At 41.5% G+C, this 27,652-nt stretch overlaps 2 protein-coding genes and 1 non-coding gene across 4 annotated transcripts in view; 2 read left to right on the top strand and 1 right to left on the bottom strand.

Moving 5' to 3' along the window:
- Positions 1-1,254: 1,254 nt before the first annotated feature.
- Positions 1,255-1,327, bottom strand: trnat-ugu (transfer RNA threonine (anticodon UGU)). Its single transcript has one exon. It is a non-coding gene; the product is annotated as a tRNA-Thr (tRNA).
- A 128-nt stretch (positions 1,328-1,455) lies between these two features.
- On the top strand, positions 1,456-9,510 carry LOC139661446 (cholesterol 24-hydroxylase-like). The gene is made up of 15 exons (XM_071539865.1): positions 1,456-1,671; positions 1,771-1,848; positions 2,483-2,564; positions 2,815-2,888; positions 4,070-4,156; positions 4,779-4,917; positions 5,189-5,302; positions 5,394-5,556; positions 6,078-6,143; positions 6,380-6,452; positions 6,540-6,624; positions 6,752-6,862; positions 7,165-7,253; positions 7,520-7,586; positions 7,695-9,510. Exons 1-15 carry the CDS (start codon positions 1,523-1,525, stop codon positions 7,842-7,844), a joined length of 1,527 nt encoding a protein of 508 aa, XP_071395966.1. The 5' UTR covers positions 1,456-1,522; the 3' UTR covers positions 7,845-9,510.
- Positions 9,511-10,289: 779 nt separating this feature from the next.
- The window catches only part of ccdc85cb (coiled-coil domain containing 85C, b), a 51,584-nt gene continuing 34,221 nt past the window's right edge, over positions 10,290-27,652 (top strand). For both annotated transcript variants that reach the window (XM_071539867.1, XM_071539866.1), the window contains exon 1: positions 10,290-11,613. In XM_071539867.1, coding sequence (XP_071395968.1) covers positions 10,896-11,613 — 718 coding nt within the window. In that variant the 5' untranslated portion in view covers positions 10,290-10,895. The remainder of the gene's footprint in view (positions 11,614-27,652) is intronic.

Below are 27,652 nucleotides of genomic sequence, written 5' to 3'. Positions count from 1 at the left end.
AATTGATGATGAACCTAATGAAATTTTAGAGGGAACATTAAATCTGACATTAACCTAACGATAATGTAGGCACTTCCATGACTTATAGTGTGTCTGTGGTACTCTATAGTGGGTTTATTTTCGTGTTTTATGGTGTTTTTTTAATCTCCTATGGCATCACTATAATTCCCCTATAAAATTCCTATTGGATATTTTGCTATTTAGTATCCTTCTCAACTGTATTAGGATAACTGTTGCTGTTTCTGGTTAGGGATAACCAGAGGTGGGGACTCAAGTCACATGACTTGGACTTGAGTCAGACTTGACTCACAGTTTTAATAGCCTACTTGAGACTTGGCTGGATTTAGGTTCTGGTGACTTGGGACTTGACTTTGACTTGTACTTTGATGACTTGAAAACGTTTCTAAAGTCTTGACAAAAGATCTTGTGTTTGTGTAAATGATTTAGAGTCAAAGTTTTGTTCCACCAGGCTACTGAATTTAAATTCTGTTTTCTAGATTTGTATGGAATGATTGAATTTATTAAGTTGAAACTGATTATATAAATCAAACTCATGATGCTCTTACCAAGTCTTTATCCTGTTAATAATAATGATAATAATAATAATAATAATAATAATAAACTTTATTTATATAGCACCTTTCATATCATAAAATGCAGCTCAACGTGCTTTACAAGAGAAACATAAAAATCAATAAATAATGATAAAAACAATCCTCAGATATAAAAAGCATAAAACAAGTATAAGAAATATAAAACAAGTATATCAAAGAATAAGATAATAATAAAATAAATTAAAAATAATTAAGAACAATCCTAGATATAAAAAGCATAAAACAAGTATAAGAAATGTATGAATTAATAACAATGGTGTTAAGATTAAAACCATATTGCATTGAGAAGTCCTAGATATTTAGACTTCTTTAAGATATTAAATTGATACTGGGCTCTTGATTTGTTCTGACTTGACATGGTGTTCTACATTTAGACTTGAGACTTGAATTGAGACTTGACATTAATGACATGGACTTGACTTGGTAAGACTTTGTGCCTCAAGACTTGAGAGTGACTTGGGACTAGAGCACAGTTGACTTAGTCACACCTCTGGGAATAATGAACAGATCTGACTTATTTGCTATCAGCGATAACTATCCGATGTTTTTCAATGGCATCTGGTATCAGTGGCGAAGTTTTACTATATATCATCTTCTATATAAACACGCCTTGCGAAGTTTAAACCGGAAAATGAAACCCAGGCCCCAGCGAGGATCGAACTCGCGACCCCTGGTTTACAAGACCAGTGCTCTAACCACTGAGCTATGGAGCCGGAACTGTGCATGGGGGCAGAAATATCACAAATTCAAGTTGACTGAAAGTACGTGGTGGTATTTAGTCGTAGACCTTGGTCCTTCTGATATTTCAGGATTGCAGGTAGTTACAATACGGAAGTGTTAGCCTTTCAGACGCAGTGACCGTTGGTTCTTCGTGGTTCTGATTCCAGAAGAATCGTTGACTGACCGATATGGCGGTTTTCCATCTGATTTTATCCTGGGCTGGTCATGCGCTTTTGTATCTGTTCTTTCTGATTTTCATAGCGTTTCTCGGTTACTGTCTGTATATCAAACACATTCATATGAAATATGATCACATACCTGGGCCACCGAGAGACAGGTAAGTGGATTATGTGGGCGGGCTCGCTTTCTCGCTAAGTTACCTTAAAAAAACGATTTATTTTACCTGATGCTTTTGCCCCCCCACCCCCTCAAACAGTTTTCTCTTCGGACATTCTCCAATAATTTGGAGGGAGATGAAACATGGCAGAGTTGTGCACGACAAATTTCTGGAATGGTGAGAAATTTCTGCTTTAATTTCTTATCCACCTGCTGTTATTGTGACTGACACATTTCATTGGCATTTACATTAGCTTTAGCTACGAATATATGTTGTGAAAAGTATATTTTTTGGGGGAAAAACGAACTTACTACGACATGTACTCCTTAGGTCTTTGTATTACTCGAAACAACAGCAACAACAACAACAAAACATACAGTATGCAACATACAGTAGGCCTACTGTATGTTTTACTGTGACCGGTTCTGGTTGGTTTGAAACATTGACTGACATTAGTGTTTTAGCTTAGTGAGAGAGAGTGAAAAAATCAAAACATGCTCCAGGAGCAGCCTGTCTGGCAACTTCTGGTGCACTGCAGCGACAACAACAGCCATACCTGTAGCCTGTTGTCTGCAGGTCAGGGCAGGTAAACCTTTCCTCTAAAAAAAAACTAAACTGTAGGCGTTTACACTCATGTTAGGCTGCTGTCCTTCTCTCTAATGTATTCAGGCCAAATACATGGCCTGAATACATTAGAAAATATTCAGGCCTAAATTAAAGTGTTGGTATCTAAGGTTGCTTAAGGGGGCGTGTCCAGACTGTAACTGTTCGCATGTCAAACTTTTGATAATCAAGATGTTATCCTTTACAGGGCTGAGATTTATGGGCCTGTTTACAAGATCAACGGTCTGCACCATGTTATACTGTCTGTGACCTGTCCAGAAACCACTAAGGTAAAAGCCTTTGCTTAGCCATCAGTTGCATAAGCAATCAAATAGCATTGCATAATAAATGGTGTAAAGGTGCTCAGAGTGACCTCTTTTGCTTGAACTGCTTTCACAGTAAAAATCAGAACTACATTTGTACCACTATGACCACTGTGGCCTTTGGAGCACATTTGTTAGCATTATCCTGACAATGTTTGCATAAACAAAAGAAATCCTTGTTTTTGTAATACCCTGCTTGTGTTGCCCCTGGTTTCAGGAAATCCTGATGTCCCCAAAGTACCCAAAAGATAAACTTCTCTACAAGAGACTCTTCAACCTGTTTGGTCAGAGGTAATTCACTGGTCCAATGCTTCTTAAAAATAATAAATAGCATCACAGTAATACAGATACCATGTATTCAAACTATTCAGAATATAACACGCAGTGCTACTGTACATAGTAAACTTTTTCGGATTAAATGGAATTTCCTCCTCCATCCTCAGTATTTTGAATGCCAGTATATTTTGAATAATATGCTAGCATTATACAAGTGATATTGCTAGATTCAGCAGAAACACACCTATCCAACAAGTCATTTCTTTATAGGGCAAACCCTGGAAGAGACATTCAAAAGTAAATGAATACCTGTGTGAGTGAATGAATACCTTTAAGATAGAACACTGCTCCACTAACCAAAATTTTATGACGTTATTGGATATTTATTATGTTATCCACTTTATTACATTTGATTTTATTACATTATGTAGTGGAATTTCAGCTGTCCTCGATGTTTTGAATACCTGAGCTTACATTACAGAGTAAGATGCTGTTTTGTGTGAATGAGTGTAGAATGACAAGAGCAGAGCCAAAATTAAACAAAAAAAAAATTCAATAAGTTCAGCGATGGCTATCTTAGAATTTGACTACTGTGCCTTTCAGGAGAAAATCTGTGACTCTTTTGAACATGACTAAGTCTTCTCAACACACCTAATTTTCATTGATCTGTTTCAAAATGGAGGTTAACGAGTGAAAACTAGTTATTAGTGCTAGTTACATGCTTGACAGCTGTGAGTGTCTTGACAAGTAATGACAAGTAATAAAATAATTAATTAATTAATTAGAAAAGTGTTTTAGATGACTGCCATGGATACAGACAACACTTTTAATCTTTTGGCAACACCTTTTATAGAGACGACAAAGGGTTTGGAGTAGAAATATGTATAACATGTTGTTAACGTTAATGTAACAGTGTTCAAATGTGGAGACCTTTGGCTACACCCTCTTTGGTATGAAATGCCATAAATGTCTCTCAAATACTTTAAGGACCGCTGCATTAGCCATTATTCATTATTGTCCCAATCCATTGTATTAAAGGAATGTTAAGTATTTTTATTTAAAGTTAGCCAGGTTTTTAGACAATCAGACATGTGGCTGATTTCTCTTCAGTCATCAAGTGTTATTTCAACATGTCAGATCCTTACAGCTCTTACCTTTCTAGTTTGAACGCAATGTGTGTCATGTTTCTCCTCCAGGTTCCTTGGCAATGGCCTGGTCACATCACAGGACCACGACCAGTGGTACAAACAGCGTCGGATCATGGACCCCGCCTTCAGCAGCCTGTGAGTTATTTATACATTTCACACAGTAGAGGACAAGCAGGCGTAGGAGCTTTTTAGTTGACATCATAAAGGCAGAAAGGAATATCTGCTCAACTTTCATTTTATACTCAGTGATCGGAGTCAGTAGAGATCCCATGTAAGAGATTCAGATTGTGGACAAAAAAGCCCACTGCTCTACTATTTCCACAGGCAACATTGTCCGACTGTAACATTTGTGTGGCGGTTTACATCTTGGTTGTGCTTTACACCAGTGGTTCTCAAACCACTCTGCCAGGGGGGTCCGTGAAAAGTTTTCAGATTCATTAATTTAAATTATCATGATAATAAAAAAATTATATCATGATATAAAAAAAATATATATAAAAATTGATTGATTGTTTTATGGGTATTCTTGTGTTGTTCTTTCACATAACTAAGACTATAGAAGTGTAAAAAATAGGCTACGTCAGATTATTCTAAGGGACATACATGTCAAGTCAAGTCATTTTTTATTTACATAGCCCAAAATCACAAATCAGAATGAGGGGGTCCCCGGTATATTCTCTATCTTGTAAGGGGTCCTTGGCTGAAAAACAATTGAGAAACTCTGCTTTACACTATCTGTAACTGCCATCACTTCCAGGTACCTGAGAGGTCTGATGGGCACCTTCAATGAGAGGGCAGAGAGACTGATGGATAAACTTACGGAAGTTGCCGATCGCAAAGAAGAGGCCAACATGCTCGCACTAGTCAACTGTGTTACGTTAGATGTTATTGCCAAGGTTATTTCTTTTTCTGCTATTAGTGAATGCAAAGAGAGTACCAGAGTCATCTTTAGTCTGATTTTCTTAAGTCCAGTATCTAAAACTGCTCAACTGTCTTAACAGATCTACTTCAGTCAGTACAGAAGCTATCTGCTGTACGTAAAGAAATGTACCAGTAATGGCTTCTTTTAGGATTCATAACAATAGCACCAACAAATATTTCTGTGAACCAAATTTGCTAATATCTCTAGATACATGTATCATCTCTTTTGTTTCCTTGGCAACATAGGTTGCTTTTGGAGTGGATTTAGATCTGCTGGAGCAGAAGGACTCTCCTTTCCCTAAAGCCATCGAGATGTGTCTGAAAGGGATGATTTATTATGCCCGAGACATCTTTTTCGAGGTACGAGTTCACTGCATGCTTGTATGAGGTTTGAATGGTGAAGATAGTCATCTTGTAGGGTGTGTGAAATCTTAAAATCTGGCATTTCCAGCACAACCCAAAGAACAGGACGTTCGTCAACGAAGTGAGGCAGGCGTGCCGGATGCTGCGCTCAACGGGTGCTAAGTGGATCCACAGCAGAAAGACTGCCATCCAAAATGGCGAGGAGGTTCCCAAGGACATCCTCACACAAATCATCAAAACTGCTGGCAAAGGTTGTGGCCCCTTATCTTCAGATTAGATTAGATTGGATGAAACTTTAATGATCCCTGTGGAGAAACTGGGTCATTGTAGCAGCAAACAATAGGATATAGACAAGAATAGAACAAATAATGAGTATTGAAAACAATGCAATGAATAATAACAACAATAGAATATATAGAGGATAATATAACAAATTTATAAATTAAGATACAGCGTCTTCAGCAACATATTTTCAGGTTATCAAAGGTTTTGCAGTTTACAGATCCGTAGTTTACAGCATATATGCAGGGTATGCAAAATGTGCATCATTGGTTGTCCACATTATTAGCTTTACAGAGCGCATATGCAATTCTGCACCGCCAGCTGTTCACACTAAAAGGTAAACAGATAGATAGATGAGATAGGTTTCATACATTCATAAGCAGTTAGTGCCTTTCCTTCCTAAATAGATATTTTTAGGTTAAACCCCATAGGATTACAAATAATATAATATGATAATAAGCACCTGTTTAAAACAATTTTTTGATTCCAGAGGAAAGCATGGATAAAGAAGATGAAGAGCTTATGTTGGACAACTTTGTGACATTCTTCATTGCGGGTGAGGCTCTATTGTCGGTGTGTGAGAAAGCTGCAAAATAAGCTTGAAACTCGCTTTGGTGTGGAAAGTAGGGTGGAGAGGTAAACAATGGTAAGCTCAAGTTTTTGGTTTAGGGTCAAAACATTTGGGAACAAAGAGAACCAAAGTTCTCCTTCTTATGCAGATTCTATGATTTTTTGTTATGTGCTATTTTTGTATTAATTGTGTATTAAAAGTTACCGTTTGTAACTTTTTAGGGCAAGAAACAACAGCTAATCAACTTGCTTTTTGCATCATGGAACTGGGAAGAAATCCTGAAATACTGGAAAAGTAAGAACTAATACATTCTCAAACAATTAATTTGATATTGTAGATACTGAAAAAAAAAGATCTCCTCAATTGTGTTATCTTTCTCAGAGTGAAGAAAGAGGTGGATGATGTTATTGGGATGAAGCAGGAGATAAGCTATGATGATCTGGGGAAACTGATCTATCTCTCACAGGTACATATCATGAAGTTCGCAAAATTATGGTTTGGCTCTTATTTTGGCTGAAGCATGCAGTCAGAGTAACTGAAAGTATCTGAAGCAATAACTGACCCAGAGGTGTACATTGAAACTTTCCCCCCAGGTGCTAAAAGAGACTCTGAGGATTTACCCCACAGCTCCGGGAACATCTCGTGACGTGCCCGAAGACATGGTCATCGATGGCATCCCCATACCTGGAGGAGCCACCTATATAGTGAGTCATTACACTTTCAACGTGTTTGTACCTCTAAAGCAGCATTTTCTTTAACTGTGGGTCAGAATTGTTTCTTCTTCCTAAGCACAGAAACCATTTATCTCCAAAAGTAAATCAGTGAGTAAAACTGGTTGATTTTCACATTGTTGCATGTGCATATTTTACATTTTCCAGTGCATTTTCATTGGTTTGATTTAGAGAAACACAAGTTGTTGTTTTTTTTTTTTTTAATAAAACAGACAAAGCATATTAATTTAACTGATATCTAAATTAAATGTACAATGATTTTCCCTGAAATTCAGTTTAGCTCCTATGCGACTGGGAGAATGGAAAAATTCTTCAAGGACCCACTGACATTTGATCCAGACAGATTTCACCCTGATGCTCCCAAGTAAGTAGCACACAATGAAATTCACATGATGAAGAGACTATTACTGTATGTACTGTATATTTCTATATGTGTGTGTGTAAAATATATAACTGTATTGCAAGTCTTAACTACGTACTAAAATAAACTAAACTCCAGGCAACACAAAGTAATCATCTGTGCCTTAATACAATATGGATTGGATGTGTTTTAATTTTAGTCTTCACAAGTTGTTAGAACATGACCATTGCTCTGTATGAAACCATATCAAACCTTATCTGTTTTACAAGGCCGTATTACTGCTACTACCCCTTTGCCCTGGGACCGCGTTCATGCCTGGGACAGAACTTTGCTCAGGTGGGTGGCAGACACACACACACACACACACACACACACACACACACACTCATACACAACTACTACACATACACGCACAAACTGAACAGCTTGATGGCGTGATTTCAGATGGAGGCTAAGGTGGTGATGGCCAAGCTGCTGCAGAGGTTTGACTTCAGCCTGATCCCGGGGCAGACCTTTGACATCGTGGACACCGGCACGCTCAGGCCCAAGAGCGGAGTGGTGTGCTCCATCAAACACAGAAACCACAGGAAATAAATGGCAACAATATAACAGCAACAAGAATATAGCAAATAGAGGTTCAACAAAAATACACAAATGACAATTTCAGCACTGGAACATGTTAAGTAGAATGAATAGTAGAATTTATGGGGAAAGAGTATGGATTACAGCATTATTGGGGTGTGCAGAATAACAATAGTATGGGTTGCTGAGGCAATGAAATAATGAATGCAGAATATTTGTGATTTGCAAAAGATATTAAATATAGGCTGCTCTGATAAAAAAAAAATCCAAGGTTTTAGTAAAAGAACTTCATAGCACAGAGAAAAAAAGCTGGGGAATATTCCATTTTTCTTTTTTTTACATTTTAATTAAGTGTGGCTTTCAATACAATAGACCATACTATTTTATTAGATTACTTGAGAAACCTGCAGGATTCAGTTCTGGGCCCCATTTTATTCTCCATTTACAAGCTTTGACTTGGACATTATCCACAAACATAGTATAAATGTTCATTATAATGCTGATGAAACACTTATATCTGCCTGTAAAACTGAATAACTGTGTAGCCACTCTCCAAAACTGCCTTGTAGATCTCCCAGAATGTTTTACAGCTAAAATAAGTCAGAATTAGTCCTCTGTGGCCCATCCAGCTCAATTAAATTAATTCACCATGAATTAGGCACTCTGTCTGCCAATGTAAGGCCAGTAGCAAGAAACCTAGGTGTGATTTGTGATGCTAATTTGAGCTTTAATGAGCAGATTAAGAGAGTTGTTCAGTGTTGTTATTTTAACTTCTGTTTCATGCTTTTTTTTTTTTTTTTTGGTTAGATTACGACTCTCTGTATTCCTGCCTCAGTCAAAAGGCTCTCTCGTTGATTTAATGCTTTTCCTGTTCATTTATTTTTTTCTTATCCTTTGTAAAGCACTACATAACTGTCTGATTCTTCTTCTAATTGTATTAATCATAATAATGTTTTATAATGAAATAATATATTGATATTATTATTATTATTATTATTAGTACAATGATATGGGAATCGGAAACCATTTAATGGGCACTTTTCAAAGTACCTAGTATCCTGAGCACAGAACATCTTTTTGTACAGTTGATAGCAGGAATTAACTCTGTAGCTCTTTCTATGAATGTTATGAACCTGCACTACTGAAGGTCAATGATTGTATTTTTTTTTTTTTTGATGATTAGATCATTGTGACTGGCTACAGTAGGTTTAACAATATGTGTCTATTATAGAAATTGGTGGTCAGTCAATTTGTGTCACAATCTACCCCAGTGTGGTGGTTGGCTATCAATATTCAAAGTGTTTGATCAAAAACATTTTTTAATTATAAATACACTACAGCTGAAGATTGATCAACCCTTGATATTAAACATGATTATAAACGGATGTGAAGCAGTTATGGGCTTGTATCAATAGTTTTATGTTATAATGATGCAGAAAAACTTCCAGAAGACAGTTTTGCACTTCGATATACTGATAATTATTTGTATATTTGACAGATTTAATCTGCTCTGGGAGTTTTTCTTTGGTCATTACAAAATGTAACCACAAGGTGGCGCTGTGACTTTTCAAAAAAATCCCAAACGCACCTGTTAAGCTTTCTCTCTCAGATTTCAGAGAAATTGTGCTCTATATCTTTGGTTCAGCGGTCTATTAAAGCGCTCAAAGGCTATTATTCACCTCTGTTTTTATGTATTGTGTTTATTTTACATTTTGTTAAAAAAAAAATGTTTAGAGTTTATTGACTATTCACTGAATCAGGCCAAAAGATTTTTGAATGCTGATCCCATGAATGTTGGGGGTTGAGAGTTATTCTCTTATTTTGCAAAGACTGGTACATGGGCCTTACATATGAGAACTGCTGTAGAACTAACCTGTATTTACTAATAAAAGTGACTTTAATTGTGAAATAGCCTACATAAGATATTGATAACAGTAGCATAATACTAATATACTAATAATACTAATAATAATACTAATGTATTGTGATTATTAAATATTTCTTAACGTATTTTCACAATATATAATATTTAATATAGTGGGTATATCATATATGAATAGCCTATATATTAAATATGTAGATGTGTTTCAATATTTGTATTAAACATATTAATAAAAAAATAATAGGTCTACTATGCCAGCCACAGTCCAATGTACCAATCTTAAAATAGGGAAACGTTCTTACTTTGTTTATGTTTATTTTTGTTTTCTTTTATTGAACTTTACTTTATTAACCATTACTGTTCCTTTAAGAGGGCCGAGCCTGTGCGCTGTGTGGGCTTCACCACACTCCTCATGTACCTGCTGCTCACTCCGCTCCCATGTCTTGATTGGCCGTCTTGGCCGAAATCCTCTTGAATGATTTCAAACCCGAGTATTTGGACAAGAAGGAGGGGGAGGAGGAGGAGAGGGGGGGGGAGCCCAGTTGAAGCCTTGAATCCCTCGTCCAGCACCACACCATCTCTGGAAAGAGGCTTATCCGAGGAGCGCTGTTGATCATAGAAGGCGTCCGCCGGTAGAAAAGTGGCGTGTAAAGGTGTAGTGTTTATACGAATCTCCGTCGATTTAACGTAGTTTTGGATATAGTTTCTATTTTCAATTTGTTGTGTTTTATTTTTTAATCATTTGAATGGAGCGATGTTGTGCGAAGACAGCGCACATTGCGATGGGACTCGGAATACTGTGTTGACAGGACTCCGCGCCGGGGACCATGACCTGATTGGAAATCACTGGTAATCGATTGGTAATCGTTCAAATGTTGTTGTTATTGTAGGAATGTGAGTACCAGCACTTTTTTTTTTTGCGAAATTCATGAAGGATTTTTTTTTTTTTTTTTGAAAGATTAGTGAGAGCTCGTTCTGTCCATGCACGGGTTGCCATAGCGTCACATTAATATTTTCCTTTTCATTATCGGCCTATTCTAGAGGGGGACTTATTTTAATATTTTGGACCATGTATTCATATTTTAATACAATTCCCCAATTGAGGCTTGGTTAAATTAGTCTTGATAGTTAATTGCCACCCACCGTTTAAACGAACTGAGAGCAGCACAGCCAAGATAGTCATGGCTAAAAATCCATCCGAGGGACCCAAGGATGACCTGAGCCAGATGACGGACGACGAGCTGCTGCGCTGCAGCAAAGAGGAGCTGGTCAGGAGGTTAAGGAGGGTTGACGGAGAGAAAATGAACTTGATGATTGAGCACGGCAACATGATGAAGGACATCAACCGGCGGCTGCAGGTGCACTTGCATGAGATCCGGAGCCTGAAGGAGATCAACCAGAAGCTGCAGGATGACAACCACGAGCTCCGGGAGCTCTGCTGCTTCCTGGACGACGACCGACAGAAGGGCAAGAAACTGTCCCGGGAGTGGCAGCGCTTCGGCCGCTACACGGCCAGCGCCATGTGGAAGGAGGTGGGCACCTACATGATGAAGCTGAAGGAGCTGGAGGCCAACCAGGAGAGCGTGATGCGGGAGAACTCCGAGCTGAAGGAGATCATCCTCATGCTGGACGAGGAGAGGAACGGCGCTGGCTCCAGGAGCTCCATAGACAGTCAGTCCAGCTTGACCAACCTGAACGGGGGCACCGGCACGGTCAGGGATGTCGGGGACGGGAGCAGTACATCCAGCACCGGTAGCGCCGGTAGCCCCGACCACCACAACCACAGCCACATACACAAGCCCAGCTCAGAGAACAGTAAGCTGGGCACCACCATGAGGAGGTCCATGGATGACCTGTCAGCACCGCACCATCACAGGAGCATCCCCAATGGACTTAATGGTGAGTTCACACACTCTCTACACCTGGTCACACACCAAGGCTATCACATACCTGTAGACTCACACAGCCAAAGACCCAAGGACCCAAGGACCCATATCCCAGAGTCCCAGCCTCACCTATCAGGCCAGATGTTGCTCCTATTCAGATTCCCAAGTGCCAGATAACTGGCAGATTTGTTTACCTGTGGGATGCTGATCTATTATAGTGGCATCAAACACCTACAGCTAGGGTCCTGTTGCATTTAGAAATTAACTACTGAGCTCTCACCAACTCAAAATCAGAAATTTTTACACCGTTTCTCTCCTTTTTATGAAAGAGAGTCAGTCAGGTCGGCCCTTTTGCTTGTGGTTTGACATTTGTGACCCTAAGTTGCTCTCATGGTCTGGGATGCATGAGCAGCAGTAATAAATGGCTCACAAAGATCCACAGACAAGTGGCCCGGGGCTGCTGCTGCCCTTTGGAGGCTTCATATGAAGTGATAAATAATTGCTGCTATGTTTCCATGTTTGTCAAGCTCGCTGTCTGACCACAGACACGCACACGCATACTTGTTACCTGTCATACATCTGTGTTCCTCTTCTTATTTTTGCTGCATGCTCATAGCTGCCACATGCGTGTGATTACAATGACAACAACATATGCTGATCAAAATTACTGTGGAGGATTAGCATGAGGTCTTAGCTTAACCTCGCCACCAAGTCTTGATTGGGATGCTTATGACACGCCCGCACACACGCACACGCACACACACACACACACACACACACACACACTCACAGCATCCTTAAGTGGCCCTTTCAGTCCCACGCTACCCCATCATCTGAATCTGCTCTGATTTAGGTCACTGCTCTCGTGGTCTTCAAGGAAGAGGACTTATCTTAATTGCTTTTAGAGGGGCTCAAGCAAATTGATTTTTGGAGTCGTCCGCTGATTATCGTTGTTGTCTTTGGCTGTGGAGGAGCACTCGGGCCCGCTTAGGGGCTGTTTGAAATGCACGGCACGGGACCAGAAATCAATGTCCCCGTTTCAGGACCTAAATACCCAGCTGAAAGCTGCGAGAGGGATGAAAATGCTGTAATGGAACAGGAGGACGCTAAGCCTGGTTTAGCTAGCACATGGGCCGATAACTCGCCATGATCTGTTTGGCAAAGGGAATAAATTCTGTTTCATGCTGTTGGAGAGAAAAAAAATCTCTCATCAGGTCGAGCCTTTTTTATTTTAGCCTTATTTACATGGACAAGGTAACAGCAGCAGTCGCAGCATGTAGGTGCTCATCCTAAGGAAATGACTTGCTAGTTCAGGTGTCATAGGTCATGTGTTTTCCGTTAGACATTCCTGGAATCGTGCGCCGTGAAAACCCTGAAGGTAAAGACTACAATAGGGTGGAAGCATGAGGGAGAGCCGAGGGAGGCCTTAATCCGGAAACACACACACACACACACTCACACACACACACACAAACAAACACAGTTTTGGGCAGTATTTCAGCGTCATTACATAACAGCAATATTGTGTCTGTAGCGGCCTTGCACCTCTCTAAGCCGCTGTTTCGCTAGATGTGTTGTGTGACATTGTGTGCCCCTGAAGCTCTTGCTCTCTGCGTTCATCATTGTCGACTAACCGACAGACAGATATGAACACACACACACACACACACACACACACACACACACACACACACACACAGCTGGTATCAGAAAGACCCCAATCACTTGAGAGAGGGTTCGTCGTTAAGACCGATGCATTGGGGATGAGACTGATGCTATCTTGTCCCAAACAAACAATGAGCATTACAAACCTTTCTGGCTTTAACATGATCGCAAACAACTCCTTTGGGAGGAAAAAACCCCAAAACAACAGTATATTTGTACAGAACTATTCTTGTATTCTTGACAAAGTTACTGTAAAATAATTAAAGATGGCAATCAAAATGAAAAACGGTAATCCAATGATCGTAATCTACTATTACACAAGTTGGATGAGCTGTAAACTATTATAACAGTAACCGTACCAAGCACTCAAACTAATGTTGCATCACTCCTCTCACTGAATCATTTTCAAAAAAACTGCATGTTACTTGCTAGCTGGCCCATGGCTAGTATTCAACAGGACTGAGTCTGACTAGTGAAAACTAGTCCTCACCAGCTCAGATGTGGTCCATTCTTCCATATCATCAGAAGAGGGGCTGGCTGAAATCTGAGTGGAGTGACCATGTTGTGAGGTCAGGTTTAGCCAGAGCCTTTGCCGTGGTGTGAGGTCTACAGAGTGGCTTTATTTAATGCTGTCCAAATGCCAGTGGCTCCCCTGGGTATTTAGCAGACAAGCTCGAGGATTGCCGCTCAAGTGCTAAATGAACAGCATCTGTCTGGGTGCCAGAGACAGAAAGAGGTGGAGGAGAGGAGGAGGAGGAGGAAATGAGTTTGGTACCCTAAGAGTAAAAGCAACCACTTGTTTGAGCTGGAGCCTTGATTTCCATTTTCTATAAACTTTTCAGTCAAATATTACACTTTTTTTCCCAGCTTTTTGACCAATGGGCGACCACCGTTCTAGAAAGGTTCCAGCTCTTTTGAGGCAAAAAGAGGCACAGGGAGAGGGGTGTATGACAGAGAGCCCAACAAAGGGCCCTCAAAGGGGCTTGGTAGTGTTGGGGGAGTGGCTGGATGGTGGTAGGGGGTTGGCTGGGAAGCTTTGGGGGTGGGAGCGGTGGGGGCTGTTGGACGGCATATTGGGTTCAGAGGAGGTTGGGTCTTGGAGACATCCCGCTGTCTGTTTAATTGAATTTCTTGTGCGTTGACACTGCAGACAAACCCCCCACCCCCCACTCCTTTTCCTTTGGGGATACAAGCTGTGTCTGTGTCCACGTTTGCTTGTACAGTATGTGTGTGTGTGCTATAATGTGTGTATGACCATAGTGAGGCTAGCAAGGGATTCTGTTCTGAAGGAAAAAAAAAGTAAAAACAGCAGGGGCTACATTGAGTGCCGCTGTGTTTCATAAGCTACATTAGTGACTTCTATTTCCAGACGTCTCAGCGTCTGCATTCACTTTTGGTGGTCTGGAACCCAATTCCAGTCAAAGACCTACTGAAATATGATGCTGTCACAGAGAGCTTGCATTAGGCTTCCCTAGTGCCACACAGAAACAGGCCTCTGGTGTGTTGGTGTAGCAGTGGAGTAAAGCAGTATGGGATGAGACAAAGTATCAGTTGATTTTGGGGATAAAGAAAATATAGATAAGTCTATAGCATTAGTAGCCTCTCTCTAGTTATAGATGTTGTGACAAGTGGATTTGGAGTGCTATTCCCTTGAGGAAGATTGTGCAATTTACGCTGCTTCTACTGTAAGAAGAATTGAATGAATGATACAACAAGCAACATTAGTTTTTAACCTGCAGTGAAAACAAAGCCAGAGAGGTAAAAAAAAAAAAAAGGTGGCTAGCCAGCACAGTGCTGGTTTGACACTGGACAGATGATCTGATAAAGATCTTCTCTCTGGTAACGCCTGTTGACCTTAAACAGACCTCACACATTCCCCTGGCCTTTTAGCTGCCAAACGGCCTCAAAGGAACAATATTTCAGCTCTGCAGATGAAGTGTCTCTAAATAAGAAGCCAGTGCAGCAAGGATCCTCTAACCTTTTCAGCCTGGGAGTGGGACACAGAAAAGAAATTAGACCCAGGCTAACGATAACATATTTCGATACTTTTTCCACTTTGGGACCCATCAGAAGTGGATATAGCATGATCACACTCACACATCATGCAGTGGGCTGTGTTTCTCATGGAGCAGCCCATGCAATAGGAAAATCACTACCAGTAAAAGTTTGGACACACATTCTTCTTTATTTTTTACTATTTTTCACATTTTAGAATAATAGTTAAGACATCAAAACTATGAAATAACACAAATGGAATTATGTAGTGACCAAAAAAAGTGTTAAACAAATCAAAACTATCTTATATTTTAGACGATTTTAGATCTTATAAGTAGACGCCCTTTGCCTTGATGGAAAGGCAAAGGCTTTGGAAAGAAATTCATACATAGGCATCAACTTCACTATTTATATTTGTCTAAGAAACAAATTTCAAGCATTTAAGCATAAGCCTTTAGATCAAAATGGCTTTAAGAGAATGAAAAACATTCAATCAGATGTGTCTAAACTTTTGACTGGTAGTGTATGATATCAGTGAAATAGCCCTCTGCAATGAATTAGAATTTGCTCTCAGGCTACTTTTGAACACACAAAAGCTGATTTGTCATTTGAGTGATTAAACTGCAGAACCATTTGGCTGCGGTCTGTGAATGTAAGTTACCCTTGATGATATGATTAAGGTTGTGGCATGCAGATGGATTGACACCCGTGCATCAGTGCAAGGGTAAATAAAACATTGATTTAGTAAATTGTTTTAGTCCAGCTGTGCCGGGACCATTGGGCTAATCTTAGCACAGATATGCTAATGAGAGAAACAGATACACTCCCAGCAACAGCAGCTGCACCCACAAGGGTTAATCCCCCCCCTCACACAAGCTGGTGTGTGTATACTGTATACGTGTGTGTGTGCCACAGGCCACTGAAATGTTGAATTAGGCCCAACTCCTGTTGAGTGCTGGAGACAGTGAGCTAAAACAGTGGGCCTTAGACACTGATAAATGGCCCGTGGTGGCCCCTCCCTCCCCTCCCTTCTCCCATAATACTTTTCAGACCTCGTTACCATGGAGCCTGTCAGTCATCCAGCTGCATGTGGCTGCTCCTCTCAGAGAAGAGCCAGAGATATTTGTGATGCTTGGAGGAATGAGATTTAAAAGAGTTTTAGCGTAATGTGTTCAATGTGAATTGGATTAATATGATATGTTGTTTGACATCAAAGGAGACTGTTTGCAGTGGCCTCCTAGATTTGTTCTCCTGAGCGAATGGTGCTGTACTCCGAGGAACCCATGCCTTCCTATATTTAGTCACTCTGTTGAGTCACCCTATAAACCTAACCACTCAGGCTCAAATTAGGCTCACATTAGTCCCAATTAACTCCCTGAGAAGTCATAAAACTTGGTGTTTAAACTGGGATTTTTAACACCTGGCTATTCAGTGTGTGTGTGTGTGTGTGTGTGTCCTAATGTATGAGGTGTCAAAGTGAGTGTAAACTCTTTCGACTTATTTACAAGCTTCTCTCTCTCTCTCTCTCTCTCTCTCTCTCTCTCTCTCTCTCTGTCTGTCTCTGTATCTCTTTCTCCCTCTCTTTCTCTCTATCTCTCTGTCTCTCTCTCTGTCCTCTCTCTGTGTCTCTGCCTCTCTCACTCACTCACTCACCCTCTCTCTCTCTCTCTCTCTCTCTCTCTCTCTCTCTCTCTCTCTCTCTGTGTGTGTGTGTCTCTTTCTCTTTCTGTCTCCTTTTCATTTCCCCTTGGGGAGTGACGTGACCTAAAAGCTCATAGTGAAACTGTAGAACCAGCCCTCCCAGTCGGCCACCAGTTTGTGTTTCATCACTCTAACACCAATTAGTCACCGACTCGATATTCCCATTCATATGGCCAAACATGTTCAACTAATTACTGTGACTGAAGCATTGTCTCCCTCTACCTCAGAGGTGCTTTATCCATCAGCTTTAATGGTGCGGCTGAAGAATTTTAAGTCTTTCCCAAAAGCATTACAGATGTTTCTATGGCTAAAGTAAAATAGTTTTCTTTTCTCATCAAAAAATAATGACAATATTATGTTCAGCTCTTGAGAATACAATCATGAATAACGAGACATATTTGGGTCAGTTATTTATGAGAAGGAATCAAACTCCCATGCTTACTTTGTTTAGAGCGCTGCAAAGTCTTTATAGCTGGTTTTATTTCTTCAAAGACAGGTTTTCAATATCCCCTATGTTTCTCTAAAACAAACATCAATCAAACACAGCCAGCTGGTCAAAGTCAGCCTTGAGTTACTCTGTGTGAGCTGCTTTCACATTTCAAAGGAAACCAGAGGATCAACAACACAATGGTGTTTTCCTCTCTGCTTTGGTTTCAAGTCATTGTGTCTGCGGGGCTAAACAGGGCGTCTAGCAGGAATAGGATGTTTCTCTTGCTGATATCCTGTTTGTCCACACTCAGATGTACGTCTCTCTCTCTCTGTGTGTGCTGAGGTGCTGATTTAGTTTCTCGTAACCTCACCCCAGGTCCGTTCTGCAGTTAGGTACAAAGTGCAAAAAAGAACCAAAGGAATGAAAATAATCAGCTACTCTTGGAGAATAATTGACAAAGCTGTAATTAGGGCCGCACAATTAATATGGTTGATAAAATTGGCATAATTACATTATACCATATGTTTTAATTTTAAAACATGAAGAGGAAATCTTTGAAATTCCTCATTGGATACTTTTAAAATGAAACATCCAAACGGCCTTTCTTCATTTGCTCTATGGAAATTTTAATTAAATCCTGAGCCAAGAGAGCTTCTTTAAAGTGTCGGACTATGGGGTTTAGTTTTGTAGTTAGCAAACACCTGCGGTAAAGGACAGTAGAAGTTTACTTACACAAACTTCTGATAAAGCGTCAGATTTGTAAATGATTCTGTTTCACCAAAATGACACTAGTGCCTTCAAAGAAAGACTATCTGTGGTAATCTGTCCTTTTTTAGATTTTGTTAATGTTTTTTTTTTTTTCTTTTGATGGATATATTTGATCCAGTTTCTGCAGTGACTGAGGCGTGTCGGGTATTGTTGGAGAGTTTCCCCAGGGCGTGGCAGGGCCGGCCTGCGAGCCTGTATGTCTCTCCTGTGTCGCTCTCTGGGTTGCGTTTCCCAGCACCCTGTCTGCCTGTGTGAGGCCTGGCCGGCTGATAACACAGATAATGGAGCAGAAACACACACACACGCACACACACACACACACACAGGGGAGAGAGAGAAAGAGCCAGAGGGGGAACTCTCAGCTGTGTATTGTCAATGGAAAGCCAGCCTGTCAGGACGTCCCACATTCCTGGATAAACAAAAGAGGAAGTGGGTCTCTCTCTCTTTAGTGACACAGCAGGAACGGGACTGCATGGAAAGAGGAACAGGAAGATGGAAAGAGAAGGAAGTGTCCACTCTTGTCTTTTTGTCTCTCCTCTTCACAAGTACGAATCACTCTCTTTTAACTCCAGGTCGCTCTTCCAACTTTTTCTTTTCCTGCTTTCCCTAATTTACCGACCTGACTTCTTCTGTCTTACCCTCTCTCTCTCTCTCTAACTCTCTCTCTCTCTCTCTCTCTCTCTCTCTCCATCTGCCTCCATCTCCGCCTCCATCTCCCTCCATCTCTCTCTCTTTCAATTCCTATGAACCTGCTGTCTGATCCGCTGTCCGTTTATTCCCATCAACGCAGCGCTCATCCGACAGAATGAGGTTATAGAGCCTGAGCATGAGTGCAGCACACACAGACATGGACACACTGTAAAATACAGTGCTATCTCATTTAAAAAAAAAAAAACATTACAGAAAAAAAAAAAAGTTTATCTTGAAGTCCAGCATGCTATATTTTTGTCTATCGTTTTGTGTGGTCATTACATAACATATTATCTTGGAATATGTCAAAATGCAGTTATTTTGAGTAAAGTTTGCTGATTTTTTCCAAGTGTAGAGGGTGAGTTTTCAGTCCAGATGATATTATAATGTGCCGCATGTAGATGATCATGTCGCACTGTATAAGTAGAAGATGAGCAGAGATTGAGAATACACACAGCAATCTGTTTCAGTGTGTATTCTGGAAGCTGCTTCTGTATTTTGTCTTGTAATATCTTACAGCATTAATGCATATAAATGTGGTTTATCGTATCATGCAAAAGGATGTGCGGTTCCTCTGAATACTGTGGCAATTTCAGCCATTTCTCCCCGTCTTCCCTCTCATTCTGTCTCCCTCCCTCTATCTCTACACCCCTTTAAACGGATGCCCTTCTTTTCCGATCATTGGGCAGTGGGCTGCTGGAGGGGCTGGGTTGCTCAGTCGCCTAGGCAACGGCAGTGATCAGTGGGGCGAGTGGACGGCGCCCACGCCTGGCCTCAAAGTCACTGGAGCGGAGGGAAGTAAGGGATAGGGGGATGGGGATGGGTTTGGGCATGGCCGGCCTCCATGCCGGTTGACCCGTGCAGAATGATGCCAGCCAGAGTGAGGTCAGCTGTGTGTGTGTGTGTGTGTGTGTGTGTGTCTGTGTGTGTGTGTCTGCATGCTGCTTCCAAGTAACTCACTCAAATGAGACAAACAGGGTGTGGTCCTTCCAGTCAATCCCACCTAGTTTGCAAGAATGTAAGAATGCTTTACTCTTCCCCCGACTGTTTGCTTCCCTCTATCGCTTTATCATTCAAGGTGAAGGACAGATGAGGTTGGAGTTGTTAGGATTTCTCATTTAACATTTGGGCGGGTCAGACAGGAGGCAGCTACAGAACCATATAGGGAGGTCTGGGGGTATCCTCCCCTGGTAGAAGAAATGTAAAATGTCAATGCATCAAGCTGGAGCACTTTGATGTGAACATACATAGGTCTAGATTAAGCAGTGTACTAACCACTTTGAACAGCAGTCTGTACAGGCCCACAGTGATATATTGTAGTGTCCTGTCTGTCTTATCTGTTGCTGTATCCCTCCTCACTCCTCCCCTTTCTGAATTCTTCTCTTGCCTCTCATGTCTCTCCTCCCCTTATCTCTCTTTGTCCTCTTCTCCTCCCCCTTGTTCAGTTCAGGCTGTGTAGAAGATAAACAGAGAAAAAAGAACTATCAATGAATATATAAAACTATAAATGCGCTCATCACTCCTGATCTGTGTCTTTACTTACTTAAAAGAAAAATGAGTTACATTTAATCAAAGTTTTTGCCTCTATATATTCCACTCTGTAGATTTCACATTAACTCATAATATTACAAGTTAACAGTAAGCTGCTTTTGTTTGTTTGTTAGATATGGAACTTAACTTTAAGCAACACTTATTTTAAGAAGCAAATGATTTGACCTGTCATCTTCTTCTGTTAGAAAGCTGATATTTTCCCATGCTACATCATAGCCGTAGTAACAAAGATCATTATGTCATGGAAAAGCCTAAATAGCATAATTCAAAATCTTTTTTTTTTTTTAAACACATTTTCTTATATTTTAGGGAAACAATGTCTCGTTTAAAACAATATAGAAGTTTCATGCGGAGGTTACCAGTTTTTATGCATTTAATGTTCAGCAGCACTAACTGATTAACAATCTTGCAGACTGGAAACACAAGAGTCATTTTGTTTAGAGTGATCCAATATTATACTGACTCCAGCAAAGCATGACATCTTGGAAAAGCTGTTTAGCATTTGGAAGCAATGAAGAGTTCAGCTGCATCTAAGAATGAAGCTATCAGCCAAGTCAAGTGTCAGTCCAAGTGAACTCTCCAGTGTCCGACTGGCTACTACTCAGCTCGATTTTTTTTTTTTTGTTGCCTTTCCATATTTGGATAATCAATCAATCATTTAACCAAGCCTATCACATATCCTACCTGTCTTCCTCTTTTGAAAAAGTGAAAAAGATTCATACATCGTGGCTTGTCTTTAGCTGACATTGTGTTTCCTGGCTCTACCTTCCCATCTCTGACCAAGACCCAGGACAGACTAATGAAAGTCATGCATAACATATTTCTTTAGTCCTGCTCAAATTACATGATGGTGATTGGCAGTGTCCCCTACCAAATACACACAGAGCATAGACAGGCAAGTTTGATTTGTGCCCTGGCATGTACGCTCGGTACGCCCAAAGTAGATTTTAAAGCTGACTCACATAAAACAACCGGCCCGCTCTGACCACTAAATTAAACTTTCCCTACACTCCTGTGCAGTACAAATCTCTGTAGACGGCGCCCATACTGGAGCCTTTATGATCCCTTTATATGTATTTTCTGATCAAAAAATATTCAGGACAAATCACAAAACATTCAAGGGTTAAAGAAAGCTGTTAGCGACGCCACTTGGTTAGACTGTGGAAGGTTACAGGAGAGTCACCGCTCCCCACTTGTCCTCTGACCCATTCCCAGCCTGTCCTTGGCTTATTGAAAACGGTTTTAATGAGAGAGGCAGTACACTCCCGACAAGACCGTATTGATCTGTGTTATCTGTGAGATGGGGTGAAATGCAAACAACTGATAAAGATGCAAAGCAGAGAGAGGGAGGAGTGGGGGGTTCAGGTGGCACCGTGACAAAAACCATCCCGGGCCGCAGCGTAAACTCAGCTATCAGCAATCCGATTCTGTCTATGCAACACGCCCAGTGACCTTCGATAGGGGAGCGGTCCCAGGTTGCCGAAAGTCAGCAACTCCACAACGTAACTCCTCCTCATCAGCTCCTTTCGGGGCCTGGAAGGAACAAGGCGTTCATCTGGATATTCTGCCTGTCAGCTGTTTCCTCTTGGTTGCTGTGACATTGGAGACCGGAGTCAGCAAATGTCTTCACCTTGCTTGCATTTAGATAGCGGCGCTGTCACCCCACCCCGACCCGTAGTTTAACAGATATAGATTGCTTTTCTCTGACACTCGGGTGCTTAGAATATGGGCCTGGAGCCACAATGGGTGAAGGGACCTGCTTGTGGTGGCTCCCGCAAGGCATGACCTATTAGTTTAAGTAGGTTGAGAGACGTAGTAAATTTGGAATTCGTGTGGTTAGGTGAAAAATGCATTGTTGAACTGTGAAAGAAAGAAATATTTGAAATGCTCAACTAGTTGACATAAAGGACATGCAGTGTGACGTTTTGTTTAACAGTGTAAAAAGTTGATTTGTTGTCTTGGCCTTTTCTTTAAGGGTTCATTCTAGGGCGAGACGGTCACAACACATGATCTCAGGCTCAGAGTGAAAGTTGGGCAGCTCCATTAGGCTGCTTTGCATAACTTGCTTGCCTGCAAAAAATGTGAAATATGACTGGCCGGCCCTCCCAGTGAGATGGATGAGATAATGCAGAGCTTGACGGTCGGCTGAAGCATCTGGAATGAATTGTTCAGGCTCGACACTGTTGCTCCATCTTCAGGAAGTGTTTTTGGAATGGTTTTGGGTAACCTTGCTCCACTTTACCGAAGGCTAATTTCCTCTTGCAGCCCGATTTCATTCTCTCCGGTGCCAAGACTGGACTATGTAACTTGGGAAAACATGTTTCTGTTTTGGTTTGGGATGGGCCTTGAGGCAGACCTTCCTTTCTAAATGTTCTTGTGTTACTGGGAGCCTGGAAAGAGGCGGTAGTTCACCAGTTCGGACGGGAAGGGATCAATTAAAGGGGGATTATACAGTATGTGTGTCTGCGTGTCTGTGATGATGTCAGAGAGAGGGATCTATGTTGATTTTCTAAACATGCTTTTTCTGTTTTTTCTGACACTTTGCTTTCAGGAAGAGTCATCTGTTTGGTTTGGCGGGGGTTGGGGTGAATCATTAGTGGTTTTCTGTCTTCTGTTACAGTGGAGGAAGTTAGGAGTTTGAGGGGTTGCGGTGTAAACACCCCACCCACCCTCACCCCCTTCCCAATTAACCCCCACATTAAGGCTACTGTGGCCATCTGTCAGTGTATTGTCATCCACGCAACAGTGTTAAGAGAGAGAGAGAGAGAGAGAGAGAAGCAAAAAACTGTGTCCATCCCATCTCCCTGAACCTTCAGTAGACATGATGGAGGGTCTGTACATTGCATGAGCAGAAAGTGACTATTTAGGGAGTAAAGAGTGAATAAACACTTGTTCCCAGTGTCCTGACAGTTTCTTTAAAAAAGGGATGATGCTAGAAGAAGTTTTCCCTCATCTCTCTCTCTCTGTCTCTCACACACGCGCATGGTGGAGGATCACTGTTCCGCAGCAGTCATGGAGTTTTTTCTTCCAGACCTGGTCACAGTCTTAGTCGCAGTTTCAGTTTTAAAGTTCTTATATTCTCATATGAAGACTAATTGAAAACACTGGCCTTATAATTATTGGTTTATTGGAGGAGTCAGTAAAACTAGATGTTTTTTTTTGTTGGTATTATTATGTATTTTTTCTGGCATTGGGCGTAAACTGTCAATTGTGGTGGTGTGTGTGTGTATGTGTGTGTGTGTGTGGGGTCGCTACTCAACTGAATGTAAGGTAAACACTGGAGGCTGCCAGGGTGAGTGGGCTTCATCTCCTCCAGTAAATCAGGCAGTCAGCCCCTTATCATCCTGTGTTTGGGTGTTTTACAAACCAGTAAGACTGCACTCGTCTCTTCTCTGCTGCACTGGGACTCTATTAGCCCAAAGTACAGCCATTAAAATGTCATATCAAGGCACGATAATCCGTGTAGTGAGGGGACTTGTACAGGCTTGGCGTGTGTGTGTATGTGTGTCTGTATGCGCCACGCCACACACGTGACTGCCTGCTCAAATCTCCTCCACCATCTTGGTAGGAAATGAGCTGAGCATCCCGGAGCCTAAAGGAGAATCACAAGCTCAGCTGAACGCCTGTAGCACCAAAATGAACAACTGATATTGTGTTTTTGTTATTCATGATATGGACTAAGATGGACAGAGTGTAGCATAAACACTGGAGCAGCCAAATCAGTCACATAAAGAACTCTATCTGGAACCAGGACATGCTGTTAATATCTCCGGACCCCCGGTGTCTTTCAGATGATTTAAATGGAATTGCTGCTTTATTAGATGGTATACAATAGAGAGGAGAAGGAGGAGGGTAAGGAAAGAGAGGGATCGGGAAAGGTTAGGGGCCAGTTTCAAACTTGCAATGCCGTGAATACATCAGCAATGTTCACTTATCCCCATCCCATGTCAAATATGTATTCAAAAATGCTTCAGCACTCTTCTCTGCCTCCCTATATCGCTGATCTGATGCCTGTTCAAATTCCATTTAAACATCAGAAAAGATATTAAGGCCACCACACTTAACTGGGCTTGACCTCAGATTATACAGGCTGATCGAAATCCTTATTTATTTATTTCCATTTCTATCAGCCGAGTGTTCGATTCGACCTATATGACTGATCGTAAAGAGCTTAGGTGAAAGCTGATAATCATATCAAAATGCAGGATCATGGAAAAGGGAACAGTCTGAATGATTATGAATGACTGGCAACCTCAGTGGATGGATGGATGGGAGGGAGAGACAGGAAGAGCGAGGGGTACAAGTGCAAAATGCTTTTAATCTTTTCACTTCTTTGCATCATATTTGACACTCATGGTATTGGATAGTGCATCTGTTCTGGTGTTAACTTGTGTGGAACAACCATCGGGGATGTCTGCGGTGATTATCTAAAACTACTGGACATGTTCCTGGGTCTCCCTCCGATCCTCTTTAACTCCATCAGAGTTAGCGCCGGGTTTAGCAGAAGTACAGATAATGTCTGATTACACACAGGCAGCTTGGCTCTGGAGTCACCAGGCCTTGCCACAATATTAGGCTTAAAAATGGGGGATGTGATAGAGATTGAAGGTTGGAAGGAAGAGATGTGAAAATGGGAGGGAGGGAGAGTTAGGTTTTAGAAAGTTTTAACGGGGATGGGACAGATGGAGGAAGATAGGAAGACTCTGATACAGACCATACAACCACCGCATCCTCACTTGTTTTTGTTGCAGACTTAGTTTCTCTCCGTATGTTTATTATAGCTTCATATAGAGTCGGTTGAATTAGGCGTCAGATGAGGCGAATCGAGCCTGTTATTCATCCTCAGAGGGGCATCACACAGCATATTTCAGCCTCTTCTCACTCACACGCTGAGAGGAGACGACACTTCTGACAGCCAATTATAGCCGGCTCGTCTCTCGTCTCCAGCGCAGTGGCCTCTCTCATTCTGATCTCACACTGCTCCGCTCTGCTGCTGTTTTCGGGGAGTTCAGCATCAGCACATTTTGAGTCGGGCATCAGCTTGCGAGGCAAACAAAGGTCGATAACGCTTTACTTGAAGTGTTGCTCGTGAGGCATCATAAGCACATTATAAGCAGACTATGACTGCATTATAACCATTATAAGCAGAATGAATTTAATGTATTATGCTAGAATAAACACGTCCAAATACTGTGGGAGTTAAATATTAAATCAGGGAAGTCTAACTAATCTCATTCTTATCCTGTTCATAATATTTTATAATGCATGTCAGAGTGCATTACAATGCACATAATTGTCTGATGTGACTATAGTTTCTATAGTGTCATAGTGTTATATAATGTGCTTATAATGTGCTTATGATCCTCTGCAATGTACTTCAGGTAGTAAAGGGTTACCAGAAAGCCTTCATTATTTCATACTTTGGAAAAGAGAACGATGCAATAGGTGGGATTGCTGCAGCAGCCGTGACATTTTCTTTGATCTCTGGGTGAAGTTAGATTGATCAATGAAGTCAGACGCCCCACCCATGAATTGCCTCACACACACACACACACACACACACACACACTATACTATACAGAAAAGTCTGTCTTTGATGATTGAACTTAAAGATAGTCTTATACTACCTACCGTGCTACCACAGTATGCTGGAACTACCTGTGGCTATCTCAGTAGCTACCCATCACTATATTTGATCTCAGTCTGGAATAGATTAATTGAGAAACAAAACCAGCCTGGAGTGATTTTTAGGAGATATTTCATGTTATCTCCTATGTATTCTCTCTCTCTCTCTCTCTCTCGTTCTCTCTCTCACTCTCTCTCAGTCAACAAAAGATGTAAGGGGATTAAACCATTGATGTTGTAGCTCTGCCGAGGCTCTCTGAAACATGGCAGAGGGTTTGGGGGGTTCTCCGTTAAAAGGATTTGAAGAGCGGGATCCAGTATCTCTGCCCACCGCTCTTTTAAATACATGGCACGTAGCCCTGCGCATGATATGCACTGTACGAACCGAGGCACTCTCTTAAACCCTTTAGAAGAAGATAGTGTTAAACTGCGTGTATACTTATGAAAGCACACTCATAAGGGTGCAACAGGGTGTCCTAAAAGAACGAGTAGAAGGATAAAGGACGGGAGGAAGGATCAAAGTGTCTCCTAGATAGCTGTTGAGAAGAACCTCTGACAGAAAGGCTCAAGGTTGAAGATCCAGGAGCAATAGAGGACACTGCAGAGCAAGCAGCTTCTCCTTTTCGCTTGTTGCTAGGATACTACGCCCCTTTTATTCTGTATTATGGGGTGTGCTCTCCCTCGCTTTCTCTACAGCGTGCCACCTCTTTTCTCTCCGTGTCTCCCTGTAGCTCTCCCTCTCTCTCCCCTTTGACAGGTTTCTCCTGTCACTTTTCATTCTTTCTGTTTGTGCAACTTCTAAACAAGTTGAATCTCGCCTGTAGAGCCGCAGCTTCCTCGCCGGCGGCGGTTTGTGCAAGAGGCCGCCTTTGCTTTTGTTAAAGTCGGCTAGGCCGCGCTCTCTCAAAGCGAGAGGTCTGTACTGTGTACCTGTATACCTGTTGGGCCTTCTTTTAGTCAATGCAATGCACAACAAAGAAAAACAATAGTCATCAAATAGAAAAAACGCTGTAGAAAGAGCCTGACGCCGTGTCCTACTGGTTAGTAATTCTCCAGATATAGGCTGTATATGGTGGAGTGTTTATACCACATGGAACAGGATGAAAAGTATAATGTGTAACGTTTCCATGCAAAACTTAATAGCTGTCATTTTGGGAAATGCTGGACAAGAGAAGGCACCATAAAAGCCCGGCGAGTAGAATGAAAGCAGAGGCACGGAGTCGATTCCTATTGTGTTGACTTTGTATTTGCCACAGTCATGCCAGCGCGGTTCACCAAATGGATGGAAAGGCTGACAGAGGGTTTTTTAGGGAGCCCACATCAGCGGCCGTCATCTGGCAGGGGCTGAGGAGAAGGGGAATATCTGAGAAATGAGGAGAGAAAGATGTGGAAGAGGAGGAGAGGTGGGATTAAGAGAAATGGATGAGGGTTGGGGTTATGGGGGATTAGGGGAGAAGGCATGAGGGGAGGGAACAGGATGAGGAGGGAACGGGAGAGGAGGTAATGGGTGAGGAGGAGGGGGGGGAGAAGGATGAGGAGAAGGATGAAAAGAGCAGGAGAGGGAAGGGAGGGCAGGATAAGGAAGAGGGGAACATGAAAGTGGAAAAAAACTGAGATGGGGCAAGGA

Source organism: Centroberyx affinis, unplaced genomic scaffold, assembly GCF_046629955.1.
Source record: "Centroberyx affinis isolate AG114_WGS23_722 - 3 ecotype Tasmania unplaced genomic scaffold, CSIRO-AGI_Caff_v1 ptg003529l_1, whole genome shotgun sequence".
Taxonomy (NCBI): domain Eukaryota; kingdom Metazoa; phylum Chordata; class Actinopteri; order Beryciformes; family Berycidae; genus Centroberyx; species Centroberyx affinis.
The sequence above is the reverse complement of the archived record's forward strand: the minus strand, read 5'-3'. Positions and strand labels throughout refer to the sequence as shown.